Source organism: Natator depressus, chromosome 7 (assembly GCF_965152275.1).
Source record: "Natator depressus isolate rNatDep1 chromosome 7, rNatDep2.hap1, whole genome shotgun sequence".
In the NCBI taxonomy this organism is placed as follows: domain Eukaryota; kingdom Metazoa; phylum Chordata; order Testudines; family Cheloniidae; genus Natator; species Natator depressus.
In genome coordinates this window covers 112007254-112025520 of record NC_134240.1, presented here as the reverse complement: position 1 = coordinate 112025520, position 18267 = coordinate 112007254, and the positions used below count along the sequence as shown (strand labels likewise).

Sequence of the window (18267 nt, the reverse complement as noted above, 5' to 3'; positions counted from 1 at the left end):
TAGATAAACCATTGTGAGCGGGCTGCCATGTAGAGGGTTGGAGTATGGTTGCTCCCATGGACCCTGTGGACTGGGTTCGAGACATGTGGGTCATGACATCACCCCTTCCCCTAGGAGCACCCTCTGGGCAACACGGGTCCAAGTTTCTCAGTATGGCTCCTATGGAAGGCCTGAACCAGGGTGAGAGCATGAATGTTTCAGCTGGCTCCCAAGTGTGTTCCTCCAGGCTGTAACCTTCCCAGTTAATCAGTACCATAATTTGCCCAGCTTAATCTTAAAGTTGAGGACTTCATGCACCTAAATTCCTTCTAAGATGCGTAGCCATTGAGAGCTGAATGTGCAGGCAGGCAGTGGGGAGAGGCAGCTCTCCCCCGGCCCCGCTGGAGCTGCCGTGGTCAGGGAGAGGCACCTCGCCTCCTGCCCCCAGGCTGCTGTTGGGAGTCTCTCCTTTCTTTCTTTCTTTTTCTTTCTTCCTTCCCTCCCTCCCTCCCTCCCTCCCTCCCCCGCCACAGCCCCAGGGCAGCCTGCACCCAAACCCTTCATCCCGAGCCCGCATCCCCAGCCAGAGCCCGCATCCAAGTACTGTCACCACTCTTTGAAGGCAGTCTTAATTGCCAAGAGCTTTTTGTCCAAGATCTCATAGTTTCATTTAGCAAGGGTAAGCTTCCTTCAGTAGTAAGCAATGAGGTGCAGTATTTGCTTGGTTCCATGCCTCTGAGAGAGGATTGCCCCAGTCACTGTGCTAGACGTTTCAACTTCCACAATAAAACTTGCCTTCACCATTGCTCCTGTATTGGCCCTCCCAGACATGATGCAAGCTTTAGCTGCTCAAATGCATGCTGGGCCTTGGGCGACCTGTGGAACGGAGCATTTTTCCAGAGTAGGGCAGTGAGAGCCGTGGCTTTTTTGTTGTTGTAAAATTCAAAATGAACCTCTGCTAAAAGTTTGCGAAGCTTAAAAATAGCTTCAGTCACGCATGTTGCAGGGGGCTGCCCAGTTGCGGGAAGACTACACCTTGTGTGGATCCCTCTTGATTCCTTCTGGGGACAGGATGAAACCCAGGAATTTGGTTGAGGTCTGATCAAACGTGCACTTCTCAAATTGAGTATAGAGACCATGTTTTCATAATCTGTGCAGGATTGTACGGATGTGAGTGGTATGTTGGTCCATATCATCTGAGAAGATCAATATATGATCTAAGTATACCACCATGAACTGGTTCAGTAGGTCTCATAGCATATTGTTAATGAAGTGCTGGAATGTTACTGGGGCATGAGTCAGTCCGAATGGCATAACTGAATATTCAAAGTGCCTTTCAGACCTGTTATGTCCAATCTTTCATTCATCCCACTCTTGGATGCGGACAAGTTGTAAGCTCCGTGGAGATCCAATTTAGTGAATATGCGAGTGGCCCCTATGCTTTCCAACAATTCAGGGATAAGTGGTAGTGGGTAACGGTTCCAGATTATCTGATTTGGGTCTTGGTGATCAACACAGAAGCAGAGGCTGCAACCCTTTGTTTTTATAGAGGGACACTGGCTGGTGAAGTCAGCTTACGAGCGAACCCCGGGTCCAGGTTATCTTGGAGATATTCTCCCAGTGCAGCCAGTTCAGGCTCTGACACAGTGCATATCTGCCCAAACAGAATCTTCACCCCAGCTGGAGTTTTGTGGGGCAATCGTAGTCCTGATGTGGGAGGAGACTTTCTGCATTCTTTTTCTCAGGGACATCAGTATAGTCACAGTATCTGGTGAGATGTTCCATAGTTCCCCTAGTAGGTGTTTCAATGCGGGTGACTACACCTACTTGAACCTCTTGGGTCTTGGTGCAGCACTTCCTGGTCTCCGGCTGTGCTGTCAGCAGAATTATGATGGGAAAGTGACCTTCTGTTCTCACCAGTGAATGAAGGGATCATGGTTAACCAGGAGATGCCAAGGATCAGGGGAAAATGGGGGGAATGGATCACACTTTAATCTGGTGCTTTTCCATTTTGAAGGAGGGTTGGGAACCCAAAGAGAGACAAAGGATTCCCGCCTTGTGCCAAAGCTATTAAAGGGGGTAGAACAGAATAAAGGGGGCTGTCAGTCATGAGAAATCCCCTAGTTACCACCTGAGCTGGAACTAACAATGATTGTACCCAGACTAGGAAGAAGTCCAGTCTGTGAAAGAAGCTTATTGGAACATCTCTGAGGGTGAGATTTTATCTGTAATTGGTTTCGTAATGTATTAGGCTTAGACTGGCTTTGTTTTGTTTTATTTTGCTTGGTAACTTACTTTGTTCTGTCTGTTCTTACTTGAAGCCATTTAAATCCTACTTTTTATACTTAATACGATCACTTCTGTTTATTAATTAACCCAGCATAAATGATTAATACCTGGGGGAGCAAACAGCTGTGCATATCTCTCTATCAGTGTTATAGAGGGCGGACGATTTGAGTTTACCCGGTAAAAGCTTTATACAGAGTAAAATGGATTTATTTTGGGTTTGAATCCCATTGGGGTCTGGGTGCTGGAGACAAGAGTACTTATTGAGCTGTTTTCAGTTAAGTCTGCAGCTTTGGGGAGCATGGTTCAGACCCTGGGTCTGTGTTGGAGGAGACTGGCGTGTCTGGCTCAATAAGGCAGGATTCTGGAGGCTCAAACTGGCAGAGAAAATGGGCTCAGAGGTAGTTTTAGCACATCAGGTGACAGTCCCAAGGGGGTCTCTGTGACCGAACCCATCACAATAGGCACCTGCAAATGGGAAGCCCCAGGATGGGGCTGAGGGTGTGTTTCAGTAAGGACTAGAGTACGGGTCCGTTTTCCCCCCCCCATTATGCCTGGGCTGGCTTCTTTTCCCCAACCTCCTCTGCTCTCATACTGGGCAGCCCAAAATGGCATGGCCAGATTTGCAGGCCAGTTTCTTTGATTTCTTCCTGCAAGCGCCTTGGAACTGGTACTGCTGCTCTGCTTCATTCCACTCTGTATCTGCTGTGAGGCAGCGGAAATGTGCTGTGTAGGAGGCCTCTGTGCCTTGCCTCTGCCAGAATCTCCTCGGGGCAGCCCCTTGGCCATTTGAACTTGGTGTGGGTCATCAAAGATGGCCGATATCTACTGGAGAAAGGCATCCCAGTTAGACAGCATTGGGCTATGGCCTTCCAGTGCCACGGGGGTGGGAGGGTTAGTCTAATAAATCTCCTGTCAGCAGGCTGATTACCAAGGATTGGTCAGAGGCATAGATTTTGGTACACATCAGAAACAAGATGGCATTGGTTCTCGAAGCCCCCAAACTGCTAGCAGTTCCCGTTGAATTTTTCAGGCAAGGGTATTGCAGGCCTCTGGTTGGGGCAAGGAGCTGCAAGTTGTGTTCACAGCACAGTATTCTCAGCGCTGAGCTGCCTCACTTGCTCCTGCAGCTGCTGGTTGTCCCAAGCCAACTGTGTTACTTGAGCCTGCCGTGCTTGATTTTCTGCCTGGAGGCAGGGGGCCCATTTGGGCAAGTCAGTACACCTGGTGGCTGTAGTGATGCAGTTGGGTCCAACCTTCTTGCACCAGGCTTAGTCCTATAGGGTTATTGTGGTCCAAACAAGTAGTAGTCAGAGCCAGAGTTCACGGTCACAGGACAGGAGTTAGCTCGAGTAGGATACTGGGAGATCAGAAGCAAAAGACAAACTGAATATCAGAACCACAAGTCAGGTGCCAGGAGTTAAGCTGGGTCAGGATGCCAGGAAATCAAGGAGCAGGAAGCACAAGGCACAGTCCAGAGCAGGGTGAGCACAGTAGTTTGGCACACTGGCCCTACTTAAGCCAGCAGCAGGAAAGGGAAGCTGTCCAATCAGCTGCTCTGGGGCTCTGCCAGATGGCTCTCAGAGGTGGGGCCTCATCCTGAGGCTGGGCTTCATTGGTTCCAAGTAAGCCATTGCAAGCAGGCTGCCACGTGAAGAGTTGGAATGTGGTTGCCCCCATGGATCCTGTGAAACTGGGTTCAAGACCCATGGGTCATGACTCTCCTTCATTTCTTGTGCCAGATTTTCCTAGTATCACAGAGCTGTGCAGCTAAGGAGCTAGAACAGGAGCCAATTGAGTTAGTGTGTGTTCACGTGGCCTTACCTGGGTGACTTTGATCTTTTGAGATCTGCCAAGACATAAGGTGGGGAGGAACATTCCCACTCCCTACTTGAGGGTGACTGGGCTAGCAAACTCAAATCTCAGATGGAACGATTTGGAGGAAACTCGGTCTCTCTCTCCTATCCCATGCCCTCACCAGGACGTCTATAGATTTTCCTGTCAAAAGGCATGTGATCTAATTTTGAACACCAACTGTACTTCTTAACTAAGAAAAGTTGAGGTTTTGGAGGGTTTGAAACATCTGTAACGTAGCTTAGTTCTTTTCTGATGTTGGTTTTTCTTTTTTAAAAAAAGAGTACTTCTAAATGGCCGCGTTTTGTTTTCTGTTTTTTGTTTTTACAGTATCCATGTACTCTGAATAATCTCCTTTAAATTCTGGAAAGCTGTATAGATTAGATGGATTATTATGTAACTCTGGATCCAAGTCTGAAAGCGAAGAACTTCAAATGTTTTGTTCCAATTTTTTTTTCCAGGGGATGGCCATTGGTACAGAGCTATCGTTCTGGGAGTTTCTCAGTCTGAGGTGAAGGTAGCATATGCAGACTATGGAAACACCGAAACTCTACCATTCTCTAGAGTGCTGCCGATCACTGCACATTACTTGAAGCTCCCTTTTCAGATAATTAAGTGTTCGCTTGCAGGTAGAAACATAACCAATCATGTTGGCTATTCAGCAGTGTGACTATTTGGTCAAAAAAAAAAATTATGTTGTTACCATTAACCCCTGTGTTATATTGTCCATCTAGATGAGGACTCAAGAAAACAGTATACAGATTAGCATTGTAAAGTCTATTTTCAAACCCAGAAAGACTAATTTGAAACTTTTCTGAAATAGTTTAGGTACTGCAGAAAAAAAAAACTATAGACAACTAGAAAACTGGGCTGCTCCTAATTTAATGATAAAGCTAAACTTTGGTGGTGTTTTTTTTTTTAAAGTTTTGTAACATTTTCTAGGTTTTACTGGCATTTTATAATTTAAGATTTTAATGATGTTGTAGCGGAAGTAGCTTAACTATTTACAATCTAAACTAGAACTCAGTTGTCTCTTACTTTATTTTTTCCAGGAATCATGGAATGGTCTCCATTAATAATAGATTTGCTAAAAACATTAATATTGAATAAGTGTGTCCTGATCACAGTAAAAGGGATCAATGAGAATATTCATGCAGTATCTGTGGAGAAGTGTTTTGAAAACAGCAGTCTAAGTATAGCCGACAAATTAGTAATGGAAGGTTTAGCCAAATATAGCAACTCTGGAAATCAAAGTATTCTACACCAAGGTAACTGTTTTTCACTCAAAATAGTCTCATTCTTAAATTTATTCTAGTGTTCAAAAATGAGTTGTGTGTATCCATAACTAATGTCCTTTGTCCTTCTAAAATCTCATTGTATTCAGCCAGTTAATGAGGCAATAATAATACTTTACTGATCAGATTCCTGTTCATTTTTTCTCTAGTAGCCCATGCAAATGAGGCTAGTTGCTGTTGCACAGAATTAAAAAAGCAAGTAAGTAATATTCAGCCTAAACTTACATTTTCTCTTCCAGATACTGATGTTTTTAAAAAAAAAAAAAAAAAAAAAAACAAGCATGGAAAAGGTTTGGGGTTTTTGATTTGTGGCTGGCTATAAAATTGAAAAAAGAAGTGTTCTAAAAATGTGAACTTTCCTATTTTATTTTTTACATAGTCAAATCATTCAGAATGTCATGCAACATGGAAAATATAGGTTGGCTGTATAGTCTTGGTCAGTTCCTCGTTTATCACAGATGCATGTAAAAAATGAATGTTCAGAGTATATATGAATGCTATGAGAAGTTACTGTGAATATTCTTCAGTGTGTTCTACACCATAAATATTTGAAGTAGCAAGCCAGAATTTGCTGCTGATATTAAGACATTGGAGTTGGACTTATTTTTATCTTTTTAAAAGAAAACCACAAAGTATTTATCCCGAGCACTGAAATTGCTTACTATGTATCTGTAAGAAAAAGTATAGTACCATTACTAGTTTTATAGAACTGACTTGCTGACATGAAAACAATATTCAATTATGTCTGTTTGTAGGATTATTAAAATGTATTTAATTAAAATTCTAGGGACTGTTGCATAGGAATTAAGGCTATGTAAAGCGGGCGAAACCTGCAACCTTTAAAGAAAAGATCATTTATTAGAATATTATAACAGCACCATTATATGGTCAAGGGACTACCAGCCTTTTCATATAACCGAGGGTTAATGTGCCTATGAAAAAATTATCTGTGGGTGCAACTTGGCATCATAATGCCTCCATGCTTGTATTTTTTTACAAGAATCTTAAGAAGTCTGTTGTAGGTAATAAGCAAACTTAGATTTTGTTTTGTTTTTATAAAAACAAGTGAAATCAGTGTTAAAAATCTGAACTTTGGGGTCTCAAAGGCCCATTTTCATTTTTAAGGAGAAGCCCTACATTTAGTGAGAGTTACTATCTTTGAGCAGGAGGTAGAACCAGAAGCATTCGTGGGTTCTGACTGCTCTGATGACTTTTGTGGGGGAAAGGAGAGTGTTTCTACTGAAGAGGGGTTATCATGGAAGCTGGGGAACTTCAGAGAGGGAATGTTGATGCCAGGCATTTAGAGGCTGGTAGAGAGTAAAGCCATCTTGTTAATGAGCTTACTTGTACTCCTTCCCTGTCCCGCTACAGAATGGAGCAAAATCATTTTCTCCCAGGTAGTCCTTTGAACTGTAGCCATGAAGAATCCAGCCAAATTTCTGCATCCAGCCCTGTGAATGACTCCTCTGCTTGTTTTGTTGGGGGTGGGGCGGAGAGGGGAGAGTGGGGGACAAGACATGGAAGGGGTCTGGCTCTGAATCCCCTGAGACAGGTGGAGGAAAGACAGACTTAATACACTACAAAGGGCTTCCAGGAAGTAACTCTAAGGTAGGTAGCACACCAATGAATGGGAGCAAGGAGAGAACTTGGTGACAGGGCTGGTAACTTCCTGTTGGCTTGGGCCACTGATCTGCTGACATCATCATCTCTAGCACCTCATCAGAGCTCTCCTTAGGGGTGTCTTTTAAAAAAAAAAAAAAATTGAGGGTCAGCCAAAATCATTTAATGCACCATGCTGTTGTTTTTTTTCCCCACAAAATAGGGAAAGGTAATTGTACATTCACTAAACCAGAATGGGAACCCAGGTTCATTTGTAGTTCCTAAAACTACTTTTAAAAAGTGGCTTTCAAGTTGATTTTATTTAATTTTAAAAACAAACATTTACATAATACTTTATATGGCAACATGCCTGCTAATATTCTCTCTGTCCTTCCCCCACAGATTGAAAAACATGAACAGATCCTCCTCTTTCTTTTAAATAAACATGTGGCTCAAGATAAGTGTAGTGAAATGAAAAAATTATTACAACACTAAATCTTTTAGGCATGATGTGTGTGTTATATGCTTAGTTAGACCTGTAACACTGTGTTGCCAATGTTAATGCAATTGCTGCTGCTCACTGCTCTTATTCCTAGAATAGTGGTGTGTTCAGGAGCAAAAAAAAGCTTGATTTCTTTTGTAGAAATTGTTTTGCTGTTAAATGCTGTCTGAATGTATCTGTATATATGTGAAATAAGAAATTGTACATTTACACTATCTGGATCAGAGCAAAGCTAGATGGAGCCAAGTTAAGACGTGAAGCCTCTGGCTGTTAGTGCAGTTGTTTTGAACGAAGGCCATACTTTTTCTTAAGCAACTGTTTTTGTAAGAAAACTCTTCACTTGCCAACCAAAAGTATGGTAGGAGAACTTAGTGAAAACTATTCAGTTTTCATTTACAAGAGGGAAAAATTGGATTTTTGTCTTAGAAAACTCAACTTCATTTTTACATTTAATGTATAGCAAACATAAAATTTAAGTTTGAAATAAAAATTCATGTGAAATTTTAGGTAAACGATCTGTCACGAAGAATTACGGTACAGATACTACTTTTTTCATTAGGTCTACTTCATGTTCTATGTCTAATTTACGGTTAGATTTGTTTAAAATGGTATTTTCAACCTTTTATTTTTCCTTACTGTTTCCTCCTGCTGCGTGAGGTAATATGAACGACCAAACTTGATTTTTAATTGGCATGTAAGTTATCTCTCTCACCTGCAAAATCGTTCCTTTTCTTCAGATTGTTATTCAGCAGTTCGGTTAGGCATTGTTTAGTGGTTAGAGCAAGGAATGGGCTCTCAGAACTCTTGGGTTCCCCATTAGCCTTTGCCACTAAATTTAGAAAAGTCACTTAACCTCTCCTGCTGTTTATGCAACTTTATTTTATTAATGGATAAAGTTCCTGTATATGCTCAGATGCTGTATCAGTGCACATTTACCCCCTTCATTTGAAAGCATATATCACATTCACAATTTGGCACCTTTATTGACAGTCTCAGCAGATAAACCAAGAGGTCCATAGCCATGGAGATTGAATTGCTCTCAACTTTAGAGTTAGTTTCCATGTTTGGTTAGAAACATGGAAATGTGTATTTCCATTGGTCATGAGCATCTGTTTTGTAGAGACATAAGGACTTCAGTTTAGAGTGCTGCCAATCTGATACTTTTCAGGAGCACTGCAGTTAACGTGAAGGAGTTGGAATTTTTAAACTGTTACTTTGCTTGTGCCACCAGACTTAATTCTCATTCCTCTTGATAAACTTTGAGAAAAGTTTTGATTGCCTTAAAATAGGGGATTTTTTAAGATCACTTTGTGTATGGCAGTAAACTATTGCTTACTTTTGTAAATTCAGGATGTCTATGAAAAGAGTCAGTGTAGTCCCAGTCCACCAAGTCTAGTAGAAACCTGTTCCTTTCACACACCTCAATGATGTAAAAACTCTTGGTGAATTGGCAATGTTCATAAGTTTGTGTTTTTCCCTATGCTCAGGGTGACTCTTTCACTCAGAAATAAATTCCATTTGAACAGCTATCATATCCAGTCAGACAGTTGGCTTTTATTTGAAACTGCTTTATAGCATTCTCCTTTGCTGGGTGAAAGATACGGAAAACATACCCTAGATTTTCTCCCTCTGTAGTTTGTGTGTGTGTGTGTGTGTGTGTGTGTGTGTGTGTGTGTGTGTGTGTGTGTGTGTGTGTGTGTGTGTGTGTGTGTGTGTGTGTGTGAGACATACTTATATGGACCAGCTGACAGAACTGGATCCTATTTTAATGACATTAATTTGCGCATTATTAAGGAATAAGTGCATTTTTGCATAGTTAATGTTATCACTTACAGCTCCCCTCTCTTCCTCTAAAAACATTTGGCTTCTGGTTATGAGACTCTGATGAGTATGATATGACCTGCAAAATCCAAAATGTGGCCAAGAAAATAACACGCTATTAATGTTCAGATGAGTAAGAAGATAGTACAATATAGCCTCACAAAAAAATGCTTTGGAAGCCAAGGTTAGTATGTAGCACTTGTATAGCTTTTATGTTTTCAAAGCACTTTAATAACATTCAGAGCCAGATGTGTTACAGTTGAACTATTAATTGTCAATAAAAAGTTCAGCTTTGGAGAAGTTCAACATAAGTGTTTGGAGATTACCTAAAAGGCTTTTTTACAGCCAAGACACAAGTTTGCTTCCTATATTTTTTGCTGCAACAGCTACTGACCTCACCAATAACAAAAACAGAGGGGAGCAACAGTTCCTGTATGGCATTAAGGAAAATTCTGTGTCTGTACGTGGTTCCCATTTATGTCAATAGGAAGTTGTGTATGCATGTGTGAGCTGAAGTTGTTTTTAGCTCTTGGTGGATAAGTAAAGAAGGAAACCATTTTCTTTAGTTTTAACATCTTCTCAGAAGCATGACCATATTCCTAACTAACCTCAGTGTCCTGAGGCACCTGAGATAGCCCATAGACAGGGACCCTATCCTGTGAATTAACATTCCCTGTCTCCCCATCCCCCTGTGTTAATGACTCCCACTTCAATGAGGGGCATCTGTACCATCTGGTTATCTCTGGTATCCCAAACCTGTGCCTATGTCGGGTTACTGGGATCACCTTTGCTAGACTTCCCTCTGAGGTAAGCCCCCAACCTATTACACAGTTGTAAGTTGGCCTGTAATAGATGTGAAAAGCTGTTGATCTCTGAGGCAGCCGAGCTAACCGAGCAACTCTGGACCCTCCCCCAATACCCTGGGTCCCCAGGTGTCCCCCCCACCGCCCTCCCAAGCTCTGTGGCTAAATCCGTTGCCCCACAAGTTTCAGTAGCTAAAGTCCTGGGGAGCTGCAGAAAGTGGCCACTCCCCAGCATCTTGTTTTTAGCCGCAGTAGGCCATATCCACGTGCCATGCCTCTCTCCCCTCTAAGATCCCCAAATGCAGCACTGTAGGAGAAGTGGTTAAAATTACCATTCCCATATCCACTATCCTGGACGTCCTGTCCCGTTCTCCCCCCCCCCCCCCCACAATTGGAAGGCCCAACCCCTGAGTGCGGCACCCTGCTGTCCCCAGCCATGCCTGTTGAGCTTCTCTCCCTTGAATTCTCCTACCCTTCAGTCACCCCTTGGTGTCAGTCCAACTCACCCATAGTGACTCTATTTCTTGCAGTTGTAATGCTCTGCTTCTTGGGTCCTAGAGGTTGTTCATACCCCTGGTCTGGTTCTACTTGTCCTGTAAGCACCCTGTAACCTTAGAATTGCTACAGAAAGAACTTCTGCTGCAACAGTGCGCCTAGCTTCAATTAATTCTTGGCCTGCTTCCCCAGTCTTCAATGCTTGTTCCCTGCACCAGCAGTGTTTTTCCCCCGCCCCCGGCTACTCATGGGACAAAAGGATCCCCAGAGGATTCCTCCTGTCCATGCTGCCCACAGGAGCACAGATGGGAGCCCCACTTTTTCCCCTTCTCGATTGGGCCCAACATGCAGGGAAAGAGGGAAACCTCTCCCCCCCACCCCCCGCCACTTCTTGATCTCACCCTTCTATTACGCAGAGCCGGCTGGTTGCAAATGAAGACGTTGCTGATGCTGCCAGCCCAATCCTGGTAAAGAGGGGCCTCCCCATGGTTGCATGGGGTATAAATACCCCACGAAACCTCACTTTTCCAGTCAGCAGAAAGAGTGAGCATTGACCTTGACCTAACCTAGCTCCAATGGCTTCCTGCCCTTCTGATCTATCCCTGTACACTTCCCCTTCTCCTTATCTGCTGCAATGGAGAGCTTAAGTGGGCAGTGCCCTTTTTCACAAACTAGCTGGACGAAGACCCACTTGCATAAAGATTGCAGTGGACACATGAGTTCTAACATCTTCTCAGAAGTGAACAAAACTTCAGCGAACTTCAGGAAATACTTTGCACTTATGTAGCACTTTTCATCCAATGATATTAAATGACTTCACAAAGATGGTGGATAGGCATTATTTCCATTTTATAGATGGGAAACTGATGTACAGAGAGAGGTTGTAACTTGCCCAAAATCACACAGCCCATCTGTGGCAAAATTAGGGCTAGAACCCAAGTCTCCTGACTCATGGTTGTGTTCTAACCACTACTTCCCTCCTACTAAGATAAGACATGCTAGACCATTCTGTTCAGATTTACAGTGCCCACTTTCTCTTCAACGTTTTTGTTCATTTAACAATCCGAACATCTGTTAGTTCATATTTTCTCACGCAGGTTACAGGCTCTCCAGTACTGTGAGGTCCCTCTAGCACTGTAGTTTTTTTTTCTATTTCTCTTTTGTATAGTACAAAGATAACGGCAAGTTAATTTTGAAATGTATGCGATTGTATACAGAGAGACTGTACAATTAATACTGAATATATGAGTTTTGAATTACAATCTTTCCTCGTAAATGGTTCTGTTCCAGTGCTTTTTTATGTAAAATCCCACTTGCTGAAGCATCATAGTTTTATCCATGAAGGCTTTTCAAAGTTTGGAAACGGTCTTTTTCCCCCTTTCATGATTGTGTGGCACCAACGTGAACTTAAGCTTGTTCCTTACATGATTTTGTATTTATTGAGCTGCCGGATGCAGGTAATATGTAAGCATGGTGTGAACAAATTGTACGTTTCAAGCCATTGTTGCCTTATTTAAACTTTGCTCGGCTTTAAATTTGAGGATGCTACATTTTTGTTGTATTTCAAAGACCAATCTTGAAACGCTGCACATACTCTGTATGTTACCAGGAGTAATAAAGCTATTTCATGGTCTAGATTTCTTTCCATTTGTACGGACTTAATCTGTTGAAAATTAAGCCCTTGCCTTTTTCTCTCCAAAATTGGTGTTTACATCATTAAGGGCTAAATTTTGCCATTGAATGCAATTCTCTTTGAAGTCAATAGGAATTTATATGCACACATCCAAAGGCAGAATGTGTTTCTAAGTGTCTCTGAATTTATTTTTATTTATATTTTTACCATCAAATTTGCATATCACAAATGGGTTGTTTGGAAATTGAGACAGAATGGAGTTAACCTGAATGCCATTGTTGAGAGTATATTACAACTATCATTTTGTCTTTTAAATGCAGCCTATATCTCCTTCAAAATTTGAAACTGTCCATCTTCAATCTATAAGATTTGTATCCATCTGAATTTTACCACATCGTCTGAAGCGGAATGAAGAGGCTGTGGCTTTTATATTCTGGGTTCCATGTTGAAATGCAGAAAAGCCCCTATTTTCCCTTTCCTAGCAAAAGAGAACCCCATTAATGATTGCTAGGAATATTAATATAGAAAGGAAATCCATAGGTTTCTGTTGCAATCTCTAAAATGTCATTGATGTATAGATGTCAGGTGTTAATATAATCCCCTGGTAGTGTTTCTAATGAAATCCCCAAAATTATTTGAGTTGTCAATGTGCTCCGTACTAGACATATTATAAAGGAAGATGTTATCTCTGTCCCTAGGGGGGCTGAATTAAGCTATATAGCTAAAACACAACACACAGGCAGAGCAGTTTAAGTTCCAAAATTGGAGGCCTTTTCTAAACACAAGTTGTATATGTTTAAGCAAAATTATTTTAAGTAGTGTTAGTTACAATTGCAAACTCCTGTGTAGACACAATCAGTTGACTTAATCTATTCCTTATTGATTAAAGCTAAATTGATCACAGGTCAGTTGTAACTCAGTTTAAATGTATCCACATAGGGGTTTGCATGAGTTTAACTAAACTGACTTTAAAAAATATTTGTTAAACTGCTGGTGCAAGTTGGTATGTAGAAAGCGCTTGTCACAAAATAGGACCTCAGTTAATAGCAAATTGTGATACTTTCATGTTGTGATCACCCAGGCTCATCTAAGTACAGTATTGCTGATGGTGCAGCATAGAAAGACTCAGAAGGTTTAAAATAAGCTGAAATCTATTTTATTTTTTAAATTAATACCATGTGTGTTTTACAAATATGGGTGTCACGTTTTGGGGTGTGACTCAGACCAATGAGAAGTTGTTGCCACTTGTCCTGTAACCCTGACTGCCTTAAAATCCTCTGCTGCTGTAGCTCCCAGCCTGGACACTCCCAGCCAGCATACAAGCAGGCACTGAGTGTATGTGTGTCTGTTCAGCAACTCTGAATCCAGCAGCCTGCTTACAGCACCACTGCCACACTCTTGTCTCCACCAGCTTTGGTTACCATTAAGCAAGTGACCCCAACACACCACCTGTCCTGAATTTCCTCAAAACTGTCTGCCTGAAAACGTCCAGCCCTCTCCAGAAACATTCAGAGGATTAATAAGGGTGGTTTGTTCTAAAGAGACACAAGCACATTACGGCTTATTAACTTAACTGGGGTAAATTCACCCTTCTCATCAAGCTCAGCACTGAGTTGGTTGAGTGTAAGAAATAAAACAGGTTTATTAACAAAGGACATGGTATCACTTAACCTAAGTAGAAAGAATAAAATTAAAATGGGTTACAAACCAACAAAAGTAAAAATACACTTGCTAGTGGCTAAGACTTAACAAGCTACAGCCTTGGTTCAAGGTAGATTTCTTACCAATCTTTCTCTTTACATACATACTGACTTTCAGTCAGGACTTTCCACCGAAGTACAAGGTGCTACTTTCCCTTGTTTTCCTAAGTGAAAGATCTTTGCATTAGCAGGTTTCTCACCCATATTCTGTTCCCAGAAACTACAACCCCATTGGCTGAAGGACCCATCTTTCTCAGCTTGCAAGAGCTCTGGCCCCTTGTGTCTGTCCCGTGATGGATGCCAAGATGGCTTCTTCTATCTCTTTATGTTTCTCTAAACTCACTGCTTTGTCCCTAGACTCAGGATCATCTCATGGTGTTCTTCCCTTCCTGTGGACCCATCCTCCTGCTGATTCGTATGTAAATGGGTCTTCCATTGTTTTTGTCACACCTTGCTGAATTTTGTTGGAGACTGATAACCTCCTTCCTTCCCTCTGTCTGGGATGGTACCCGTATATCAACTACACATGCCCTGCATGGTTCAAATACCTTTTATTCACAGACTTCAAAGCATAATATTAGTGAGTATTTATAATTTTTCATATAGTGTTAGTGCATACATTTCATTGTGTTAGTCTTTCGTAATAGACCTTACTTGATGCACTTTTATAATACAACCAATTGTATACAATATTATTGTAGTTGAATTCCAGACCCTCGTCTTTATAGCCCAGATTTTCCTGCTGGGGTGTTGACACCATGTTGTCTTGTCCCCTGATTATTAGCTTGATACATTTCTTTGTCTAGGGTAGACTATGACTATGTCTACACTACCGCGGTAAGTTGACCTATGCTATGCAACTCCAGCTACGTAAATAATGTAGCTGGAGTCGATGTATCTTAGATTGATTTACCGTGGGGGGTCGACAGGAGAAAGTCTCCTGTTGAATTACCTTACTCTTCTCCTCAGGGGTAGAATACAGGGGTCGACTGGAGAGAGATCTACAGTTGATTTGGCAGGTCTTTATTAGGCCTGCTAAATCGACTGTTGGTGATTTGGTCTCAGAGCATCGATCCCCGCTGTAGTGTAGTCCTTCCCTGTGGTTATGCATTGCTTGCCAAACATTAAGAACATATCCATAACTTTGTACACACTTCATACATACATCATGCAAGAATATTAGAGACCGGTGTGGTGTTAGTTTTTCAGTGATATGATACATGCCCCCTATTGGGTACATATCCTGACAACAGTGTGTTAGGTGCAGTGAGCATGCCAGGCCTGACGAGTTACTGACACAAAGTAGTGCATCACAAATGGACCTCTGTCTCACTCTGGGTACTAATGTATTGTCCAACAATATGAAAAAACATACAAGGGTAGTTATCAAATAAAATGGGAGATCAAAGTTGAGCTGCTGTTGAATTGCAGTAGTTACAATCTAAAGTCTCATGGTGGTATTGTGTGAACTCCAGATACCAAACCATGCATGTTTCCAGAAAGTGAGTTAGAATGGGGGGTGTAGCCGGTCAGAGATTCCATGACTGGTTGGCTATCAGTACGTAACTCATGGATGGCATTTGGTTGTTAGGCAATGTCTGCGGTAAACTGTATGCTGTGGTGTTTTTTGTAAAAGTTGTTAACATTTCCTACTGTACAGTATTTGAAAATTTTAGGCTGTCTATTGTACGTTTGTGGAAAAGGAGTGAATTGCTATCTTAATGTTGCAAGGCATAATATTGTATCCAATCAATTGTATGTTGTTATTACTATTTATGCATTTATAAGTTTCTACCCTTAATACACAGGTGAACAATACCAGACTCATTAGAAAACAAAAATAAAACCAGTTCTACTGCGGAGGGAGAAAGAGGAGAAAAAGGAGGGCAATACAGTCTTAAAATGTGTATTAAGCTAGCTAGCAGGGTCTCCATCTAAAATCGGAGAAGATGCCAACATTCTGAGTAACAGTTGTGGGCACCCAAGTCCCAGTCAAGTGCCTTAAACACAAGTCACGAGACCATATTTTCTTTCAACAGGCCTTCTCTTTTCTTGTCTTAAACCTTGCCTGCGCTGTAACGCTTTGTGCTGTTTTCATTGGATCTTGCAACCAGACCAGTGTCACCCCATGTCAGTATCTGAATAGAAATTTTCCAATAAGTGGTGGTATTTCACTGGTGACTTAAGGAAAGGTGCCATCTACTTTTCTTACCACTGGGGCACCATGGAGTTACATGTCCTGCTAGACACAAAACCCTGGTCCTGGACACTTGTGCCTATGAGAGTTTCCATAGCAATATCTTTCTTTGAAAAGCAGAGGTGTTAACTCTAGTGTTTTGGGCAAATAACTCAGGTAATTGCTTTCCACTTACATGTATTTCCCCCCTCCGAATTCAAATGGAGGAAGACAGTCACTGTTTCAGTTCTAAACTGTGCAGTATTGTGTACTGTCAAACAGTTGGGACTGAGGTAATTGCATTTCAGTGGTGAATGAAGTGGCCCTTCAGTGTAATTTGCTTCACAGTTTTTGTTTAAATGTCACACAGTTTTTCTTAAACCTTTTTATTTTGCCTCCATATTTTCTTCCTCTCTTCAGTTTCTTCCTCCCCTATACAATCTGTTTTTCTTTCATTATTTTCTTTCTTGTGCATTATTTTTGTAGTGTCTAGTTCTTCACTAAGGGGTTTTTCCTCTTGCAATAAGTTTAGTTCTTTATTAAACTCCTCTTGTCCTTTCTCCTAAACAAAGGATTGTGACTCTCTTGAGTATGTCTTTTTGTAAGGAGTATTACCAGCTCCAGGGTGTGCCTTTATACAGGATAGAGAAAGCACTGCTGCCATAATCCTACAGTTTTTGTTCCTCTTTCAGATATTGCTTCTGCTCCCAGCAGTCAATTTTTACTGGTCCTGTAAGAGTCCCGGAAGACGTATTCCACTGTATGTCCTGTGTGGGAACCAAAGAAAATGGTACGTGTGATGTGCTGAAGAATCTGGAGCAGTCCTAGCAGCTGGGGGGGGCGTGGGAGAGACGGAAGAAGAGAAGCATTTTAAAGTGATGGCGATGATTCAAATAGTTCATTATTTAATTTCAGACAAAAATTAGTTGTGGACAGTGATTTAAACCATAAAATCTTCAGTCAGAAATTGTCTTTTATGTGTTAGTATGGTGCTTCCTATAATAGGAGCATATTATTCACTAGGGCCCATGAGTGGTAGTAGGTATCGTCCCTATTTTACAGATGAGAACACTGAGTCTGAGACTTTTTTTTTTTTTTTAAGTGATCCCAAATTGATGATTTCTTCTAGTAAATGGAGCTTACCTGCTAATTGACTTCTCCCTGGCAGCATTTAAACTGTATCATATAAGAGATATGGATGCCAGGGATTCCCAATTTTCAGTGTTTGGTTCCAGCCCGTGATACACCCTCTGTCCTTGGGCAAGTGCCTTTACCCATCTGCCTCAGTTTCCCCATTTGTAAAAGGTTGAGACCTACCTCTGGTGTACATTGCAGTGACTAATCTGTAAAATAGCATTTTTGAAAAGTTAGTTGAATGCCAAGTATTAGTTTAGTATTTGTATTAATATTTTAAAAGGTGGGGAAAATGAAAGATATCCCTAATTTTGCATACTTATGGCTCAAATTCACGCCCCTGTTGTAGGCGTGAGGTGTAGAGTTTCTTGTGGACTTTACCATTTTATGTATTACTCCTTTGAAGAATTCAGTGAGCACTGAAACCTATTCCTAAAACTAAAATCAGTTTCCCCTCCACTGTAGGGTAAGGTATTAAATAGATCCAGGAGGTGAAAAGTAATCAGTCATTGGAATTAAGTCAATTAAAAACAGTTTAATCCTAAAATACCCAGAAAAGAAAGCAGAATAAGGAGGATTTGATCTAGTAATGGAATCCACTGCCTATTAAATATAGCTCCTGCTACTGGAATAAATTTGCTAATACACTTAAATAAATCCCAGTGTATTCTTAGAAAAGGGCGGGGGTGGGGAGGGATAAGACCGTTTATAATTATTTCAGTATTAAAAGTGTACTGAAGTTGTTGGTCTTAGGAACATGGAAAGGTCCTGTAATGTAGTGAACTGGAGAAGACTGGATCCTGCTCCCCCTTAAGGTGATGCTAAATCTGCCATTGATTTTTAGATCAGATATTACCCTGTAGTCTACTGTAGGTAACCACAATCAGCTGATCCAAGAGCAGCAGCATATTGTCCAAGAGAAGCTATAATCAGACCTCCATTATTAAAGAGATGGGCATGGTGACCGTCTGAAATTACTTGTAAGAGTAG

The 18267-nt window shown here is 41.5% G+C and overlaps 1 protein-coding gene across 1 annotated transcript in view; it reads left to right on the top strand.

Annotated features, from left to right (window-relative positions):
- The window catches only part of TDRD1 (tudor domain containing 1), a 56452-nt gene extending 48605 nt beyond the window's left edge, over nt 1-7847 (top strand). The window contains exons 23-26 of the mRNA XM_074960046.1: nt 4581-4748; nt 5172-5387; nt 5567-5613; nt 7416-7847. Of these exons, the coding sequence (XP_074816147.1) occupies nt 4581-4748; nt 5172-5387; nt 5567-5613; nt 7416-7508 (524 nt within the window). The 3' untranslated portion in view covers nt 7509-7847. The remainder of the gene's footprint in view (nt 1-4580; nt 4749-5171; nt 5388-5566; nt 5614-7415) is intronic.
- Nucleotides 7848-18267: the final 10420 nt, after the last annotated feature.